This window comes from Peromyscus eremicus, chromosome 1, assembly GCF_949786415.1.
Source record: "Peromyscus eremicus chromosome 1, PerEre_H2_v1, whole genome shotgun sequence".
NCBI classification, from domain to species: domain Eukaryota; kingdom Metazoa; phylum Chordata; class Mammalia; order Rodentia; family Cricetidae; genus Peromyscus; species Peromyscus eremicus.
The window spans coordinates 177,447,640-177,466,605 of record NC_081416.1 but is presented as its reverse complement, the minus strand read 5'-3'; the positions used below and the strand labels follow the sequence as shown (position 1 = coordinate 177,466,605).

At 36.5% G+C, this 18,966-nt stretch overlaps 1 protein-coding gene across 1 annotated transcript; it reads left to right on the top strand.

The window, feature by feature from the left end:
- The first annotated feature begins 7,153 nt into the window (after nucleotides 1-7,153).
- Nucleotides 7,154-8,065, top strand: LOC131902214 (vomeronasal type-1 receptor 4-like). The gene has a single exon (XM_059253270.1). It carries the CDS (start codon nucleotides 7,163-7,165, stop codon nucleotides 8,063-8,065), a length of 903 nt encoding a protein of 300 aa, XP_059109253.1. The 5' UTR covers nucleotides 7,154-7,162.
- Nucleotides 8,066-18,966: the final 10,901 nt, after the last annotated feature.

Below are 18,966 nucleotides of genomic sequence, written 5' to 3'. Positions count from 1 at the left end.
AAGATTAACTGGCAGAATATCTTGTGGTTTGGGAAAGGATGAAGGTCAAAATAAAGTCAAGGTGTGGAACAATTCAAATTCCAGAAACTAGAGAGTTGAGTTATAAAGTAAATAGAAATGAATTTATTTTGACATTGTAACAAGATGGCTACCAATACTAAAATAGAGTCAGACTGGTTCATCACCTGGAAAGAACCTAGTACTATTATTCTGGTAAAAGAACATAGTAAAAAATTGTTCACTAAACTCTTATCTTTATACCTATTGATTAGTATATCTCTCAACTTATTATCTCTTCTTATTAGAGAAGCTTCTTTTTTCAGTCTGTGGGGAATGACACAGAAGCCCAGATTATGCAAGGTACTGAGAATAAGATATGCTGGAGGGGCCAGCTAAAAATAGGACATCTTTATAATACCTCTTTTGTAGCTGAATTTTTTCTGTGTCTCACCTGGCCCAAGGTCGGGACACATCTCTCACCCATAGTCCCGCAGCCATTTATAAAATAATCACACAGAGGCTTAATATTAATTAAAATTGCTTGGTCATTATCTCAGGCCTACCACTGACTAGTTCTTATACTTAAACTCAGCCCATTTCTGTTAATCTATATGTTGCCACATGTTTCATGGTATTACCTGTGTGGCATTACATGCTGCTCCCTGGATGGTGGCCTGTCATCTCCACACTCAGATTCCTCTTCCCAGAATTCTCCTTGTCTGTTTATTCCACATATACTTCCTGCCTGGCTCATGGCCAATTAACATTTTAATAAACCAGTATATAAAAGCATTATCCCACAGCACTCTTCCTTCAAAAATCAAGGATTATTATAAAAGAAGAGGCAGAAAGCATGTTATAACATTTCTGTTGGTAGGTGATTCCAAGAAAACTGGTTTTGTCCAGACAGAAGAGTGACCTTATACATGTGAATTTGCTTGTTATGACCCTATGCATAAAACCTGCAAAGATCAGTCTAGAACAATCCCAGTAGACTGGAGGTGTTCAGGAAATCCCACTCTTAGTCGCTTAGCTGAAGATCTAATGGCCACAGATGGTTTCTGGGAGATAATGTGTCAGATATGTACCTTTAGAGACTACTCATGATTCCATAGATGTCACTCTACTAGGCACATAATAGTGTCACTAAGTAGATGTGTTGATTTTTATGTTTTTTTTTTTTTTGCTTGTGTTATGGAACATTAAAATTGAAAGAAATTATAGAATTGTAGTCTGTGGATAAAAAAGGAATTGAAAGGAGAAAATCATTTATAGACTTGACTAAAACACATATGCATGTATAAAACACTCAAAAGTTTTAAGTAACAAATGATATAAATATTCCACAAGTTAACTATGTTGGTTTGTGTTGGAAGAAGTCAGTGAAGTGTGGAATGCAAAAAGACACAGAGACTTCTCTACTTTTCTCATAAATCTCATAAATCTGAACTCAAAGTTTCTACCTCCTTCCCCAGGTGCCCTGGTCAGTGTTCAAGGTCATGAAAACTCAGTGCCTCTTCAATACACCTTACCCCTTTGGATAAAATCACTAGGATCTCTAAAGGGTCTTTGTTAATTAACAACCAGAACTTTTTCATAAATGATCTAGTCTCCCAAAGCCAGCCCTGTCACTGTCATTGCCATTGCAGTTGATATGAAAATTGCAGTTCTGGAGGGAGGTGAGGCCACAGAGTTACAGTCCTCTACATCTGCCTTGTTGTAACTCTCCCACAGTGATGCTTATAAATAAGACTAAATCTGCCCTATGATAGTCCCACCATCCTGCAGAGACAAGAAGCTAGGTGAGTGCTTTGTACTTCATTCTGATTGGCAGAGCCAGCGAAAAAGGAAGTTCTGAGTAAGTGTTACTGTCTGGTAAGGAGATAGGGGATAGAAACAGATCTATGAATTAGACAAAGAAGGCACAAGAAAAACTGCATAAGTAAGAGATGAGTTAGACAGATCAAAGTGTTCCTAAACTTGTCTCTGTTTGTTTTTTCTTAATGTAATGTAAGTTCCCCATCAAGGGTGACTTTGGGTAACACCAGCACAATGCAGCCCATCTATGAGAGTGCTGAAGCATTGTGGTAATAAGAAAATATAATAATTCACCTCAGGTAACATGATGTGTAGACTCTCTTTTCACTATTATTATTTTAGTTGAATTTACCATAGTTTCATGTCCTAGTAAATATTAGAATGGAATTATAAGAAGCACACTTCCATGGGAAGTGCAGGATGTAGCTAGGTTTGTTAAGTAAAAAGTCCATATGTGACATTCAATTTATTATCTGGTTATAGAAGCAATAACTGAATCTGTATTGAATGGCCATTGCTACAAGACTGGTTTGAAGACTCTACCTCTTGTACTTGGAAAAGGAAAATGGAAGGGAAAGTCCAATATGAGTATCAGACAAGGACAGCCAGTACCAAGTGTGTCTTGGGTTATTTCCTCTGGTTTCGTCATAGTCTATTATTAAGCATGATTGGATGGCATGTCTTCACTCATTGTTTATCCTTATTGCTAAAGGAAGACAGAGTTTTGTACATGATGTTCCAGGGTTCTGTCAATTAATTTGGTACTATCATTTAGTATGCTATATCTTTCTGGCCAATATTTAAGGTTTCAGATTATTCAGACTGCACTCTATTATCTCACATGCAGCTCCTATATTTGAATGCATCATAAATATCATTGTAATAGATTCATTCATATAAGAATAAGCAAATAAGCCAGACATGTGGTGAAAATCTTTCATCCCAGGACTTTGGAAGCAGAGGAAGGCCTCTCTCTGTGAATTTGAGCTCAACAGGATCTATGTAGTGAGTTTGAGGGCAGCCACAGCTACATAGTGATACCCAGTCATGAAAAATCACAAAAAAGCAGCAAGTACATGCTCAGTTTTAAAACAAATGTTTAGGAACTTAATGTTCTTCTCATGCTATCATTTGCTAATTACATATTAGTGTTTCATGTTATATTTTGTACAGATTAATAGTGTTAATAATTCCTCTGTATTATCAACTACAGCCTTTACCCATGTAATGACAACACTTTATACTTCTTGTGCATCAAAAACATCATGTCCATCTTGTGCTTCTGAAATCAAACTGGGAGATGGGACAGTTTTCTGTCAGGTCCGATGGCACCCAGAACACTGCACTTTACTGAAAGCTCAGAAGCACTGGAACTTGACATTTCCTATGACATAAACCTTCATGTCAAAGTGAAAAGTTATTTCTAAAAAGACTTATATGTCTATATTTATTATGTGTGCATGTATGTTTGTGTCTGCATCTATGATCTCTTTGAGAATGCAGTGCCTGCAGAGGCCACTATACGGTGAGAGAACCCCTTGGAATTGGAGTCACAGGGGGACCAAACTAAAATCCCTTAGAGTAACAACACATTTCCCTTACCACTGAGCAACCTCTCTAGTACCCCCTGATGAAAACACTTTAAAGCTAAAAACATACATCTGAATACCAATAAAGTGAACAAAAATAAAATGAGGAACACAAACTGCATAGAAGGTTGAATCATGTTTGAGACCACCCTACATGATTTTGTTAGCATAGACTGAGATGACCGTGCTTGTGCCAAACTAGCCATGGTCAAGTCCCTTCAATATTGACTCTGCCTCTAAGCAGTTTTTGGATTTAAAGAGGCACACACACTTTTTGATTCTAAGTTCAGTTCTTGACAGTGGAAACAGTGGTATGTCTACGTTATATAATTTTAAACATTGGAAAAGATGTCAAACTGAGTATAGCAGTGAATCATAAATTGTAATTGCTGTTTTGCACATATACATACATTATATTTAACTCACAAAAAATTATATTTTCTATTATACACTTAATTTTTTACAAAATTTTTACAACAATATTTTCATGTAGAATATAGGATATCAGTGGATGTGACTATTGTGACGACACTCTGTCTACAATATTTGTCTTTTTTACATCTTCCCCGATGTGACAAGGCAGAAGAACTGGCATCATTTTCCTAGGAATGTTCCTGGACTCTCATTAAGCCCAATGCCAGGTATGTGGAACTTTAAAAAGCTTCCAGGGATATTGAGTTTTCATTTGTCCTATGTTAAACATTGTGTGTCTTAAACTGTTGTTCTTGGTACCTGTCCTCCAGAGAGATATTCCCCATCCCTCATCACAGGCAAGGATGAAATAATGCTGAAGGCATGAGCATTGGGGATTTGACTCTGCCCCTCCTGAGGTGGGTGGCCTCAGTGATCCACAAAGTTTGGCTCAGTTATTACCCAGGCCCACAACTGGGCCCACTCTAACATCTACCCCATTTAGGACAGGCGGTAGCTTTTGAAGAGACTGATCCCATGAAACAATACTGCAGGGATCTCCAAGACTAAGGGCTGTCATGGAATATCCCAGAGAAGTTCCAGTGAGAATCCAATGATGACGGTGTACAAGAAGCCAGGTGCCTTGTACCAGACCAGTGACTCATTGCAATGAGCATTTGCTAGTAAAGCTAATACGATGAAAGGGTATAATATATGACACATTGAGGGCCCCAATGCCTCTAGGATGAATGAAGAGGTGTTGGAGAAGTAGAAAAGAAGGAGAAGCTAAGAGGTTTTTTTCGTTTTGTTTTGTTTTTTGTTCTTATTTTCGTTTCTCTGCTTGCTTGCTTGCTTGCTTGCTTGTTTTGTTTTCTTTTGTGGAGGGCCCTGCAGGGTGGGTGGGGGGAATGGAGGGATGAGGAGGTGAACAGAATTGGGGTGAATGATGTGAAACTCACAAATAATAAAGGAGCTAAAAATTAAAAACATATCATATTTCCTATGTGTGTGATCATCAGGAGAAGCAAAAACATTAATAAAGAACATGTTTGTGATACTGTTCTTGTGAACTTTTCACTGATCTCACCTCTCAGTGAGCATCAGTGTTGACAAAAATTGTAAAATGTTTGTTGCAATGTAAGTCTCAAACTGTGATTCCATGAGTTTCATGTGCAGACACCAGCTGCCATTCCTTCAACAACCTTTAAACAAACTCAATTTCATTTATGTTTGAGATTTGCACATTTTCAAGTAAGAAAACAAAACTCAGACCCATACATCTCACAGGAATGTCACAAGGAAAATATCACTTAGAACCCTACAGATCAAGCACAAAATGATACTGTAAGATTTAAGACCTAATGATATGCAGAATGCTATCCTGTGTCTGTATTGATTAATTGATCAAGAACTGTAACTGGGCTAATGTGAGTGGTCTGCAGGTTGAAGTATCCAAAACTATTAGTGAATTATAACTATCATTTTTCTTTGATGATGCAAAGAACTTTATTTTGGTTGACATTCTTTGGACTGGCATTTTGGCATGTAGGTTGTTTTGTTGTATTGGTTCCCCATAAGCAGATGTGACCAGTTTCCCTGAGTGTTTTTGGTGACATTCACAGGCATTGCCAGGCCGTGATGTTCTTGGTTTACCCAGAATTATAGCCTAACTTTGGTGTTGTTAACTATATTTTCCTTTAATATTTGTCATTTTAATTATCTGTTGTATTTTGGTTACTAATTTTTAATTAGATTAAAAGTAGCAGGTTTCTTTTATGCTTTTTCCTATTTAGTGTTTTGATTTAACCAATCCCACTTTTTCCCCATTTGTCCACCCATATCCAGCATATGTATTCCAGACACATTTCTTCTATGCTGTTATCCTCATATTTTCTCATCTTCATTTACATCTTATAGAGTTTCTTTTTAATCCCCTTATGGGCCCCATAATAGCTTTTGTGGCCTTGATACACAGTCACCTCCACATAATCACATATTTTAAAAATGATAAGCTAAGAAATAACAATGAGACACAATGTACACTATTGATCATTCAAGGCCTGTAGTACCTCACTTAGAATACTTTCCATTTTCTGATGTATCCATTTTCTAGGGAGTTTCCAGTCCCAGAGCATGGTTAAAGAGAAACTGCTTCTGTCTGGTAGTTCCTAAGGTCATCTCTGCACTTTGTTTTAACTTCTTCAGATTTCAAGATTCACTGGCAATTCTCCTCTAGTTCTTGATTGCCCTGCCGATTGTCCAGCTAACTGTCTTTGCATAGCAAATTAGTGAAGTAATGTCTTCCTTCCTGAGGCTCCTTGGTTCATCCTGGTACAGATTCACAGCTGCTTCTGCCTACATCTTCAAGGAGATCTTACCCTACTAAAGAGGGCTACACACACATTCTCCTGCAGAAAGAGAATTGCGTCCTGAGAGTCTCCTCCATCTGCACTTATGGGCTGTTTAACCAACTGCCTTCTTTTCTACAATTTCTACTCTAGACTTCTGAGTGCTGACTGAATATCATAGACATAGCTTCAATAGAGACAATGAACATTTCCCCATTAGCTTCAGATAGTGAAGCTCTCCTTGTTATTTCTGCTGACTTATTTTGCCTACTATTATTCTGTTGAGTATTGTGTGGCATTTTATCCCATTGGATGTTCTGAATGCTCTAACAGTCCTAACCTAAGTGTGCACAATAGTGTGTGTGTCTATTTGGTGTGACTTTACATAAGAGCTAGCTCTTAATTCAATAAGATAAAAGCTGTCACTTACCCCATCATCAGAATATGTTTTATGCTCTTAATAAAATTTTCTTATGTATAACTCTAGATATATTCTGAATGACATTATAAACTTTTCACTACTCATCTTTTACTTTTAGATGAGATACATAAGAAGAATTGATGTCTTTGAGTGTTTTTACAGCTACTAAAATTATCTTCCTATATACCAATTCTAGAAAATATTAGTATATTTTCATTCTCTTACATTATGCTTAATAGTATTGGCTCTCACATTCCATTGCTTCTCACAGCCCAAATATCCTAGCCCATAATGCTGCCTGTTCCATCATTATGAAGGCATATTTTTCAGCCACATGTGTGTGCTGAGGCCCTTGGATAGCTTAGAGTAGTATGCATGGTAAGAAATAATTGCCCCTGTCATTAACTTTGAGAAATTCTTGATATGTAGTCTAGGCTGAGATTGTACTCCAGAGCTCTAAAGGATATTTTGATTTAGTCATTTCTATAGCTCTTTGGATTACTAATACTTGTCATTCATTTGACCAGAGAAATGGCTTTGGCTATTATTTACATAAAATCATACCCAATCACAAAATGGACTTTTGGAATCTGACCATCAAAATCATTTTATTGTCACAAACTACAGCTGGAATTCTGGGAAATTTCTCTCATCTTTACTACTATCTAGTTCACTATGCAGAAAGCAAATTAAAGCCCACAGATTTGATTCACATGCACCTAATGGCAGCCAATACCTTAATCATTCTCTCTAGAGGAGTGCCACACACAATGGCAGCTTTTGGATTGAAGCAGTTTGTAAATTATTTTGGATGCAGACTGATTTTATATATTCAAAGGGTTGGCCGGAGTGTGTCCATTGGCACCACCTGCCTCTTGAGTATCTTCCAGGCCATCACCATCAGTCAGAAGGAATTCTGCTGTAAGGATCAAAAAGTTAAATCTGCAAAATACATTGAATGCTGCATTGCCCTCCTCTGGGTCTTGTACATGTTGATAAATGCCATTTTCCCTGTGTACCAATTTATCAAAAAGAATAGTAAAAATGTGACAAGAAAACGGGACTTTGGATACTGCTCAACTGATGGGCGAGATGAAATCAGTGACTCCCTCTATTCCGCACTGGTGGTGTGCCCTGAAATATTCTTTTCTTTTCTCATGGCCTGGTCTAGTGGCTACATGATTGTCATTCTGTACAGACACAAACTGAGTGTTCAACACATCCATAGCACTTGTAGTTCCAGGAGAATCAGTTTTGAGTCCAGAGCCACCCAGAGCATCCTGGTCCTGGTGTCTACATTTCTGGCTTTTTATACTCTCTCCTCCATCTTACAAGGCTGCATTGCTCTTTTGAATAATTACAATTGGTGGTTGGTGAACATCAGTTTCCTAACATCTCTATGTTTTCCCTGTTTTGGACCCTTTGTTTTTATGAATCATTACTCCATGGTGCCTAGACTCACTTGTTCTGGATCATGAAAAAATCACTTGTTCTTATTTTTAGTGTGTAAATTCTATGTTTTATGTGGTATACAGGTGTTTACTTACACCTCACCCTCAGAAAGTCAATACAGAAAGTTAAGGAGGTAATTCCTTGTCTTTTAACTATTAACCAAAATGGTGAGTTGTAGAGTTTTGTCAGCTGGTTGTATTAGCAGTTTCCCTGAACTTATCCCATTGTATAGAGGATGATCTCACTCTTCAATTTACACCTGCTAGGCTTCCTTTTTGTCCAGCTGATGTCCAAAGGATGAAGTAAAAAATTCTCTCAATTAAGCTGCCCATCTTCTGGCTTTTATTCTGCCAGGGCATCCTGAGTACTTGGTTATTTTACAGACCGCTTGTTGGTCCTAAAATCTAACTGCAAGGAAAACTAAAACCATGTTTGGCCAGGAAGTTGTGCTTCAGGAAGCCCTGGTCCATTCATCACTGTTCTACTTTGCATCAGTACCAGCAAACTTCTTCAGCCATAACTTCCCAAATACATGCTTTCAGCTCCATGAGAGACAATTAGGTTGACTTGCTCTGAAGCTTCTAGCAACAGACCTCAACAAAGTCTCAGAAAAGAGAATCTTCCCTTGCAACTTTTTTCAATAAATATGATCAATATCTTTCATCTCCTACAGAAACCAAGGGGAATGAATGATGGTTTTGATGTTATCTTGAATATTGTTTGCATCTATGTTCATTAGGGAGATTAGTCTGTAAATTTTCTTTGTTGCTGTGGTGTTGTTATCTGGTATGGTATCAACACAGCCTTGGTGCAGGGGGAGGGGCTTGGACCTGCCTCAACTGAGTGTATCAGGCTCTGCTGACTCCCCACTGGAGGCCTTGCCTTGGAGGAGGTGGGAATGGGGGGTGGGATGGTGGGTGGAAGGCTGGGGGATGGGAGGGAGGGGAAGGAATCTGTGGTTGGTATATAAAATAAATAGAATATTTCATAATAAAAAAAAGAAAAGAAAAGAAGAGTTAAGAAGGCAATTAATACACCCATTGAGGACATTCATCAAAAAACTAAAAATGGAACTACTTTATAACCCAGCTATTCCACTACTAGACATATACCCAGTGAACTCCATATTCTTCCATGGAGATACATGCACATCTATGATTATTGTTGCTCTATTTACTATAACAATGAAATGGAACACACATATATATTAATAAACATGTAAATCCATAATCAAATTTCTGTTCATATATAAAATGGACTATTACTCAACAACAGTGGTTGAAGAAATCTCAAAAAGTGTAAGGAAATTGATGGACATATCTAATAACATTAAGCCAGATACACAAACTCAGGAAAAAAATCATACGTTCTCTTTCATGTGCAAATCCTATCCTATAATGTGCAAATGTGTATAGGTAAATGGGTGAGTATAACTATATTATAACACGTATAAAGCAGACCAAAGAAGGTAATGTTAGGCAAAGGAGCAGGCAAAAACATTTGTTAGTTATGGAACAGTATATCAAGTTAATTATTTTTCTAATTTCAACTCTGCCATTTTCTTATTCTGCAGTGGATAGGGTCATAAATATAAAATTGCAAGTGACAGTATAAAACCCTAAGCAAAACTCTATGGCTTCACCATTATTATTATTATTATTATTATTATTATTATTATTATTATTATTTTTCAAGGCAGGGTTTCTCTGTGTAAGCTTTGCGCCTGTCTTGGATCTCACTCTGTAGACCAGGCTGGCCTTGAACTCACAGAGTTCCACCTGCCTCTGCCTCCGGAGTGCTCACCATTCCTATTCTAACTGTCTAGAACTAAATTGAATCACGCTGAGCTTAGGTCTGGGCAAGTGTCCCTTTCAGTATTTATTTCAATGTTATCTCTTTAAAGATTTCATTTATGAGCTCATTACAATAAAGTGATTTAAGTATAAAATAAAATGGTATCACAATGTATCAAAAGATATAAGAATAGCTGAGCTATGGCCACCATTAAATGTAGTACATCACAGAGATGGACTCAATGAAAGATATCACTTGATTATCTAATTAGATGCCACAAAATATACTTTCTTTTTTCCCTTTTATTGAAAATAGTTTCTTTGCTTATACAATATATCCTGATTAAAGCTTCTCCTCCCACGACTCCTTGAAGTTCCTCTCCACCTCCGCTCTCAATCTTAACAACTTCCTTTCTGTCATTAGAAAAGAAGTCTGTTATATAACAAAAAATGACAAAAACATAAGATAAAATAAATCCCATTGAGGTTGGACAAAACAAACCCACTCATTCATATACTCAGGAGGCCCATAAAAATACTAAATGAAAGCTATAATGTATTGCAGAGGACTAGATGAAGACCTGTGCAGTCCCTGTGCTTGTGACTTCAGTCTCAGTGAATTCATAGAGTTTTGCTCAATTGATTCAGAGGGTCTTATTGTCCTGAAGTCACCCATCCCCTATGGGTCTTGCACTCTTTTTGCCTCCTCTCCCATGGGGTTGTCTGATTTTTGAGAGGATGGATTTGATGGAAACATCCACCTTGCCAGCCCTGATGGCCAAAATACTTTTAATAAAAATCCAGCATTCCTTCATCATAAATGGCAGAGAATGTCAAGAGATACAGGGATAATACCTCAGCATAATAAATGCCAAATATTACAAATGTACAGCCAAAGGTTAGGACCCAAGAAAAATATACATAGGAATTACATGCATACTGACCATTTCAAGTTATGTTTAACCTGCAAAAAGGTCTACAACTTTTCTAAATAGTGCCATAGTTGGGGAACATCCTGTAAAACAAAAGTCTTTGGAAAGCATTTTCTATTTAAGCCATATCAATACAGGGAACAGGTTGGGTGAATTATAAAGATATGATAAGGGAAGTTAAATGAGCACAAAAAAAAAAAACTGAAGGGAACTGCAGAATAGAGGACAATAGTGTATGTGAGTTGTATAAAAAAAGTGATCCCCAAAATGACAAAGACTCTAGGTGTCAATAGTATTTATTAGTGTCATAGAGGATTTGAAAATGCCTAAAACATGAGGGGCAAAGCATTTGGAGTAGTGTCTACTGTAAGATATTGTGATTGAGAGGAGTCATAGAACATGAGGTTGGCATCAAAGATGATTCACAATGGAATTGAGGCTCAGGAGGTCACTGCTAAAAAGCTTAAACTAATGCAAACACAGAGTCACTCATTGAGTTTGCAGGGTGGAAATGGATGCAATAGACACTAGTATGGTAATATGAGGTATAGTGGATCTGAGAAAATCACAGTGGTAGAAAGATGGTAGATGTAGACAATGCTTTCACAATGACCCTTTAAAGACTCTGAAAGCTTTTCTGATCCTAGATATTGGACTATAGTACAAAATATTCAACATGCATCAGAAAGCACATGAAGCTAATAACATTTAAATTAATTCCATGTTACATCCATAGTCAGATTTAGACACAATAACCACTGTCAACATGCCTAGGAGTTTTCTAGATCCTGAATTTAGAAATTTGTGTTGCAATGTCTGAATCTGTCATTGGAGGTGATCATACATAGTGATATTCATCATTTTGTGTAATTAATATACTATAATAAAGAAGATCTACCATTAGAAGGGTGCCAGCTGTCTTTCAAATTCCTAGTCCCTTTTACTTTACATACATATAAAAATAGACATATATATATAATGATATATTTTGAATTGTATAAAATATAAATATATGATAAAATATATTACATATATTTATTTTTATAATAATTAGTATTATATGCATATTAATACACTGCTAAATTCATTTAGTGTTGGTCATATGTATATAATTTTAGGGCTGACTACATAGTATTGGATAACCAATCCCTAAGGAAGACTGATTCTCCCTTTATGTGCACTCATTAAATAGCTTTCCATCCAAAGGTGGAGAATTGTCAGATTTCCAATCCATGTTGGCCTGTCAAATGGTGCTGTCACTGTTCAGGCCTTGTTTACAAAATCATATTCTTGAAATTTCATGAATAAACTTAAGGCTGTCTCAAGAGGAGAGAACTCATGTCTGATACTGTTAACTTAGCTCCATAGTTTAATGCCTGATGAGGCCATTAACCTACAAGAGAACTTAGTATTTCCACCTTCCTACACAAATATAATTTAAAATTGTATTCTGTGTACTTACTCTGATACCCAGAGGTGAGAGTAGGTCTCAGCCTTCATCAGCAAAGAAACTTCTATTGGTAGTAAATAGAGATCATTACAGAAGTCCCAAACTAGTCAAAATGCAGAGAACAACTGACTATGGGGCGCTGAGCCACAATTTGATGTATCTACAACACATATACTGCAACTAAATCTCGAAGAACAACTTACAAGTAGAGGAAATGTAAAATTCAAGGGTCAGTACATATGCTGAGAGATTATATTTTCTCTATATAACAAAGAAGCAGAACATACAGTCCCTTTATAACTACCTTCACATTTCCTTTATTTACTCCCACATTTAAACCCATATACAATAATTATAGGCCAGCATGATCATTGATAATGATACATACTCTTAATGCTCTTAATTGTTATGATACCTACTTTTCTCTATGGATTATGATCTCACTGAAAGAAATGGTAATTGTTTTAATATTTACATCATCTTTAGATTTTGTCCTGAGTAGAGATAAATTTTCAGTAAGTGTTTGATTATAGGAAAGATAAGATGATACAACAAAAGAATAGAAAGAGGACAGGCAATGTAAATGTTGGAAGTCTCTTAAGTGTAATGTGTTGTTTGATAATAGCAAGTGCAGCAGAGCATTGCAGCTGAGGTGTAGTGACTGATGAGCAGAAAGGGACAAAAAGCTGGAAAACATGGAGCTGATTGTGCAATGTCCATGACCAGCCACCTAGTGATTCCAGTTATAAAAGTTAAACACATGGTTCAGATGTCAGCTATTGTATAAAAGAGCACAAAACTATTCACCAGGACAAGGATGATTTGGGTGGCTCTCATGTCAGGAGATGACTTAGGATACAGAACTCTTTACATGTGTTGGAACCTCTGATTGGGTTTCAACAAGATAAGCACCATGTAACTACTGGCCCCCATCATGTGTCCCAAACACACATCAGAGGAGCCCAATAATGTTACATATAAGGTGTGGATTAGATTCTCAGGTTTGGGCACAGCACAATATAGGTAATGTCTAAACCCAGTGCAGTTCTTTCCATCCCAGATGTGTTTCTACTGCAGAGGAATGGATCCATTAACCACCAGTTGCAGGGACCAGCATAGGATGACAGATGTCCAATGATCTTGGGGGCTGTGGCACCCAAATATTTGTATTTGGCATTCCTTAACATGATCACGCCAGACTTCAAGAAACTTAAGAGGGATGTGGAGCATAAGGACAATCTTCTGGCCACTCTATGGAAATAAAAACACATTAGTATACAATACTATATAGAACATACATTCAAGAAAATGAAGCATTGTTTGAGGTATTACTTCATGGAAAAGAACCATGAAGTTAGCCCTAGTCATGTGTTTGACAATTAGGTCTATAACTCTTTCCCTTATCTCAGAGAATTCATCCATGATAATATAGCAAAGCAAGGCTGAGTTCAGAGCATTTCCATTGCTGTCTGGGCCAGCATATCCATGTCTGTGGATGACATTCTAATATACTTCCAGGACAGAGAAAAAGATTTAGATAACAACTCACAGGAGTCATGTCCCCTTCAATCATGTAAACCTCTGAAATTGCAATGGTTAGAAGGAGGCATCTTTACAAACTGAACCACGTTAGGTATGTTTTCAAGGTGAAACAGATATATTTTAAACTGACAAGTCATATTCAAACATGTTAGAGACTTACTGAATATGACATTTAAGTGTTATAATAGCATAGATTTTTTTATGACTATGAGACATGTCTGCTCTTGGCAGCACCAATCTACTTCAATAATACTTGTTTGAATATAAAAATGAATTTTGTTCATATGACTGTTTTATTCTTTGTTCCATTTAAAAACTGCATCTGTTTTTGCAATCTATTCTATTGAAGCTTGAATTGCTTTGTAGGCCAATATAATGTAGGTTTAAAATACAATTATAGAGGTGTCAATACTGATCATATAAAACATTAAAACATCTTTACCTAAAACTTGAACTCAATAAATGTAAAAATTGCCTCAATATCAGAATTGATGTCATGAGAATATTTACCTAATTTTTTATGTTATTATTATTTACACAAAGAAAATTATCACTAATTCAGTGCAGTTTTTTTTTTTCAAGACAGGGTTCCCCTGTGTAGCTTTGTGCCTTTCCTGGATCTCGCTCTGTAGACCAGGCTGGCCTTGAACTCACAAAGATCCAATTGTCTCTGCTTCCTGAGTGCTGGGATTAAAGGCGTACACCACCCCCCCCCCCCCCGACAAGTGTAGTTTTATAAATATATTACAAATTAAATTTTATTCACATAGATAAATACAGTATCTAGTATTGGCAAATATATAGAATGAAAATATGTACTTTGTCTGCATATACAACCAGGGAGTATATGTATCCAGAAGACAAAATAATGTCTACAAATCAAAAATTCAAAGATTAGTAATGTAAATATCAGGCTTCAACAATGAAAATTATATTTGGTACAGTGAGAGAACACCATTAGAATTACTTGATATTGGTATCTACAGATGTCTGACTTTTCTACATTTTATATACATAAATTCAACATTATTTCCTCAGTACTATTATTTTCCTTTAAAAATGGTAAATAGTCTCTTAATATTCACTGTGCACTGAAATTTACACTAGGAAAAAGAAAACCATTGATTGAATCCTTCTGGAAGGGGATTTTATACAGTCAAGCAAAGGTGGATCAAGTCTATAGGAAACCACTTCACTATCTCACCATGGCTACCATGCATTGCAGCATCTCACTGAATAGGACCTGAGGTGTCTTCAAAGAGTTAGAGTGGAGAACCTGTAAGCACCATGATGACAAGTTACAATCACAGAGATCCCACCACCATCTTACTGGCACTGACCTACAGCTAAGACAATAGCAAATATTTCCAGGAAGACATGAACGGGACTGAAACAGCATCTCATGAACCATTATTATGCTGAGGAGTCATGGATCATCAGTCTCTCTGTAGGTATTTTATCTCTGATGGTTTCTCTAAAGAAAGAGAAAAGTACTAGTGAACTCTACTAACAAAGCTTGCAGTTGTAGCTTCTCTGGGCTGGAGGGAATAAATCAAGACTCACTTATTAAAATAGATTTCTCTGTGATGACAAATCCTAGAGAAGCACTTAGATGTTAATGTGACAGATAGCCTGTCTCCATGTAAGAGGAAGTCCATCATACCATGTGATGGTGATTGACATATTAATATGCTGAGATCTCATGTTCCTTGTGGTCAGTTTGAAGTTACAACCATAACACTGCCTGATGAGGAATTGATGTCAATTCTGAAGAATACTTCTTCCCATCACAAACTGAGAAACTTTTTATCTGTTTTGAAAGACCAGAAAGACATGCTGAAGATTTACCTGGGTTCTGATCTCCTAGGGTGTTAGGACACAAAGAACCCAAGGAGGAGTGTTATGGATTCTGGGGAAGAATGAATAATGGTGAAAAGGGATGCTATGGGTGGATTTTGTATTTTGGAATCAATATCCCTAAAATTTACTGATTAAACCAATAGAAAATGACATTAACACACACACAGACACACAAAGACAGACAGACAGACACACACACACACACACACACACACACACACACACACATACACACACACAATAGCAGTTCAAATTATTTTTCCAGTAAGTCAAACACAACTTGTAGAAATTGCTTTGTAGGAACAAGACTTGGATTACTTAGTGCCACAGTTCTGTCCAACTTAGGGAACACATTGTTATTTTAATTTAGGAGCAAGGGAATTAGATATGCACTTTGAAAGTACAATTTCCATATAGCTTAGGTTGCTTTTCTTATGGATCTGGAGTCACTAAGAGATTCTTGATGGCCATGAATTAATTTTAATAAGAATAGGCTTTTAATATAGCTACTGGCACCTTTACAGATTAGGTCCAGGTCTGAAGCCATGTGTAATATGAATCTTAAAACGTCTCATTAAATTAAAAAAAAAGTCAGGGTAGCTCAGTCGGTAGAACATGGGACTTTTAATCTCAGGGTCATGGGTTCAAGCCCCACATGGGATGCCAAAGGTAGTTGGAAGCTTTCCTGTTTCCCAGCTTGATGGCAGTCAGGACTAATCTCTCCAAATCATGTCTACCAAGTAACACACAGAGGCTTGTATTAATTACAAACTGTATGGCCATTAACTCAGGCTTATTACTGACTAACTCTTACATGTATTAACCCATAATTCTTATTTATGTTTGGCCATGTGGCTTGGTACCTTTTCTCAGTCCTGCCTTCACATCTAGCTTCCTCTGTGTCTGGCTGGTGACTCCTGACTAAGCCTTCCTCTCCCCAGAATTCTCCTTGTCTGCTTATCCCACCTACACTTCCTGCCTGGCTACTGGCCAATCAGAATTTTAGTTATCAACCAATCAGTGCAACACATTCACAGTATAGAGAGCAATATCACACATCATTTCTCCTTTTCTGTCTAATCAAAAAGGAAGGTTTTAGCTTTAACATAGTAAAATTACATATAACAAAACAGATATCAAGCAAGAATTACAGTTATAATATCTAGTCTATTTATATTTGACAAATTAAAAAAAATATTTTATTTATCTTATATTTGTGAGTCTGTGATTTCATATCTAACTTATCTTTTATCATAACCTAGAAAAATGATAATCATAACTATCTAGTCTTCAACTATATGAAAAACCTCAGAAGGATACAAAATTACCTAAGTAAGCAGGAAATTCACTGTAAGCAACTTTCAAATTTCTGGATATGACAGAGACAGCTGTCTTCCTGGACAGTCATCAAAAGTTCGTCTGCAATTTTGGGGCATCCTTCTTCAGCCTATAGGCCTAGAGTCTCTCAGTCACTTCTCTCTGTGTCCTGTCAAATGTCTGGCAGTTTCTTCAGCAAAGAAGAAACTTGAAGGACGATCTTGCCTTGCAAATTTCAGTGATCACCTTCTTATGTATGGGTCCTGAATGTCCAGTTTATACAACATACTGTCAATCATTTGATGCAAGGGCACATTTTATGACCAGTGGCTAACTTTGCCACAAAGAAAACAAACTTCATAATGCATTTATTTAATGACCACCATTCTCCTTGAAGCAGATGTGTCTCATTGTCCAGAAAATTTTAAGGTTTCACAACATTTTAAATGCTGTATTCCACAGATCTTTGAAGTATTTGAGGATTACTTACCTACCTGAAATTTATCTATGTATACCTAGAATACTTAAATTTTATTATCATAGACTAGTTATTAATCTGTATTTCTTAATTGCCCATTACAATTTAAATGAGTTACACAACACAATACCTCAAACAAGAGTAGAAATATGTATAGTATAATAAAATTAACTTTAAATTTGTATCAATAAACTAAAATCTATACCAATATAAAACATTTTATACAAGTTGTTCTTTAAAATTAGATTCAATAATCTACCCTTTTATCCTATTATATCTGTATTCTATATTTCTATATCATATCTCCCTTTCTTCTTTTAGAAAGAAGTTGACTATGACCAATAACAATTTGTAACCAACAACCTAAACAAAGGCAAACATCCATAATCCATTTTTTTGGATATGTAGGCATAGTATTCTATATTACTTCCTTTTGATATGGGGTACTGGTAGTCTTATGGGGATCCTAAGAAAATTCGAGATAATTGACAAGTCCTGGGAAGACCAGCTGTAACCTTTGTTGTTAGGAATCATCTGGTGATGTTCAGGAGGTCTGACTTGATGAAATCTGATCCACTGTAACCTGGAGCAAATCCATAGCTTCTTGCTTCCTGTGGAAACAAAACCAGAGCCTCCTTTCCAAAGTACCATAGACTTAGATCCAAATTTTGAAGTCAGGATACCTTTAAATTATACATATTGCTTTAACTGAGCAGCCTTTATAATTAATTTTTTTACACAGTTTAGAAATCCCAAAGACAGTATAATCCACACTCTGTGTTATTTCCACTATTACATGGCTTATTTATAATATTCCTTTTACTTTCTCTTTAAAGACTTTATCTTTTAAAACTTTCTTTTTCTCTACATAATAGTCTATCCTACTTTTTGTCTTTCTTCCAAACCTATGTGCATTTTTACACCCAATGTAAACTGTTTAGAGTTTTATTTAATTTGAATCTGTCTTATTGTGAATCTATAATCTTTGTCTAACCAAAAAAGATTTTAAACTGCTAAACTACATGGCTAAGATCAAGATGTCAGCTATGGATGCTGGCTCTGCCCACCTCAGATTCCCAATGTGGTGGAGGCCATTCATTGCCAGCTCTGGGAGCCATGATCTCCACTGACTATGGGAGGCGATGGGTCCATGCCTTCATCCAGCAGTGTGTAGCCCAGAAATCTTATTTTTTCTATACTAGCAAAAGATATATCCACCACACATCATGCTGCATGGCTTGCAAATGCCACTGTATACAGTGACAGGAATCTGCCATGCTGCACTTAAGCCAATAAGCAGTGAACCCGCCATGCTGTAGCTCAAGTCCATACACCATGGCATCACTATATCTTGACCCCTGTGAGAAAAGAAGTAGAAATCTGTTTTTGCCTCTGTTATTGTATGTTTAGAAGCTGTTTTTGAACTCTTTTAGGCCCTATGGAATTTTGAGAGCCCCATGTTGGGTGCCAAATGTAATATGAATCTTAAAAGGTCTTATTAAATAAAAACATGGAGCCATAAATTGGTATTAAAGCCTTAGAGAGATCAGGGAAA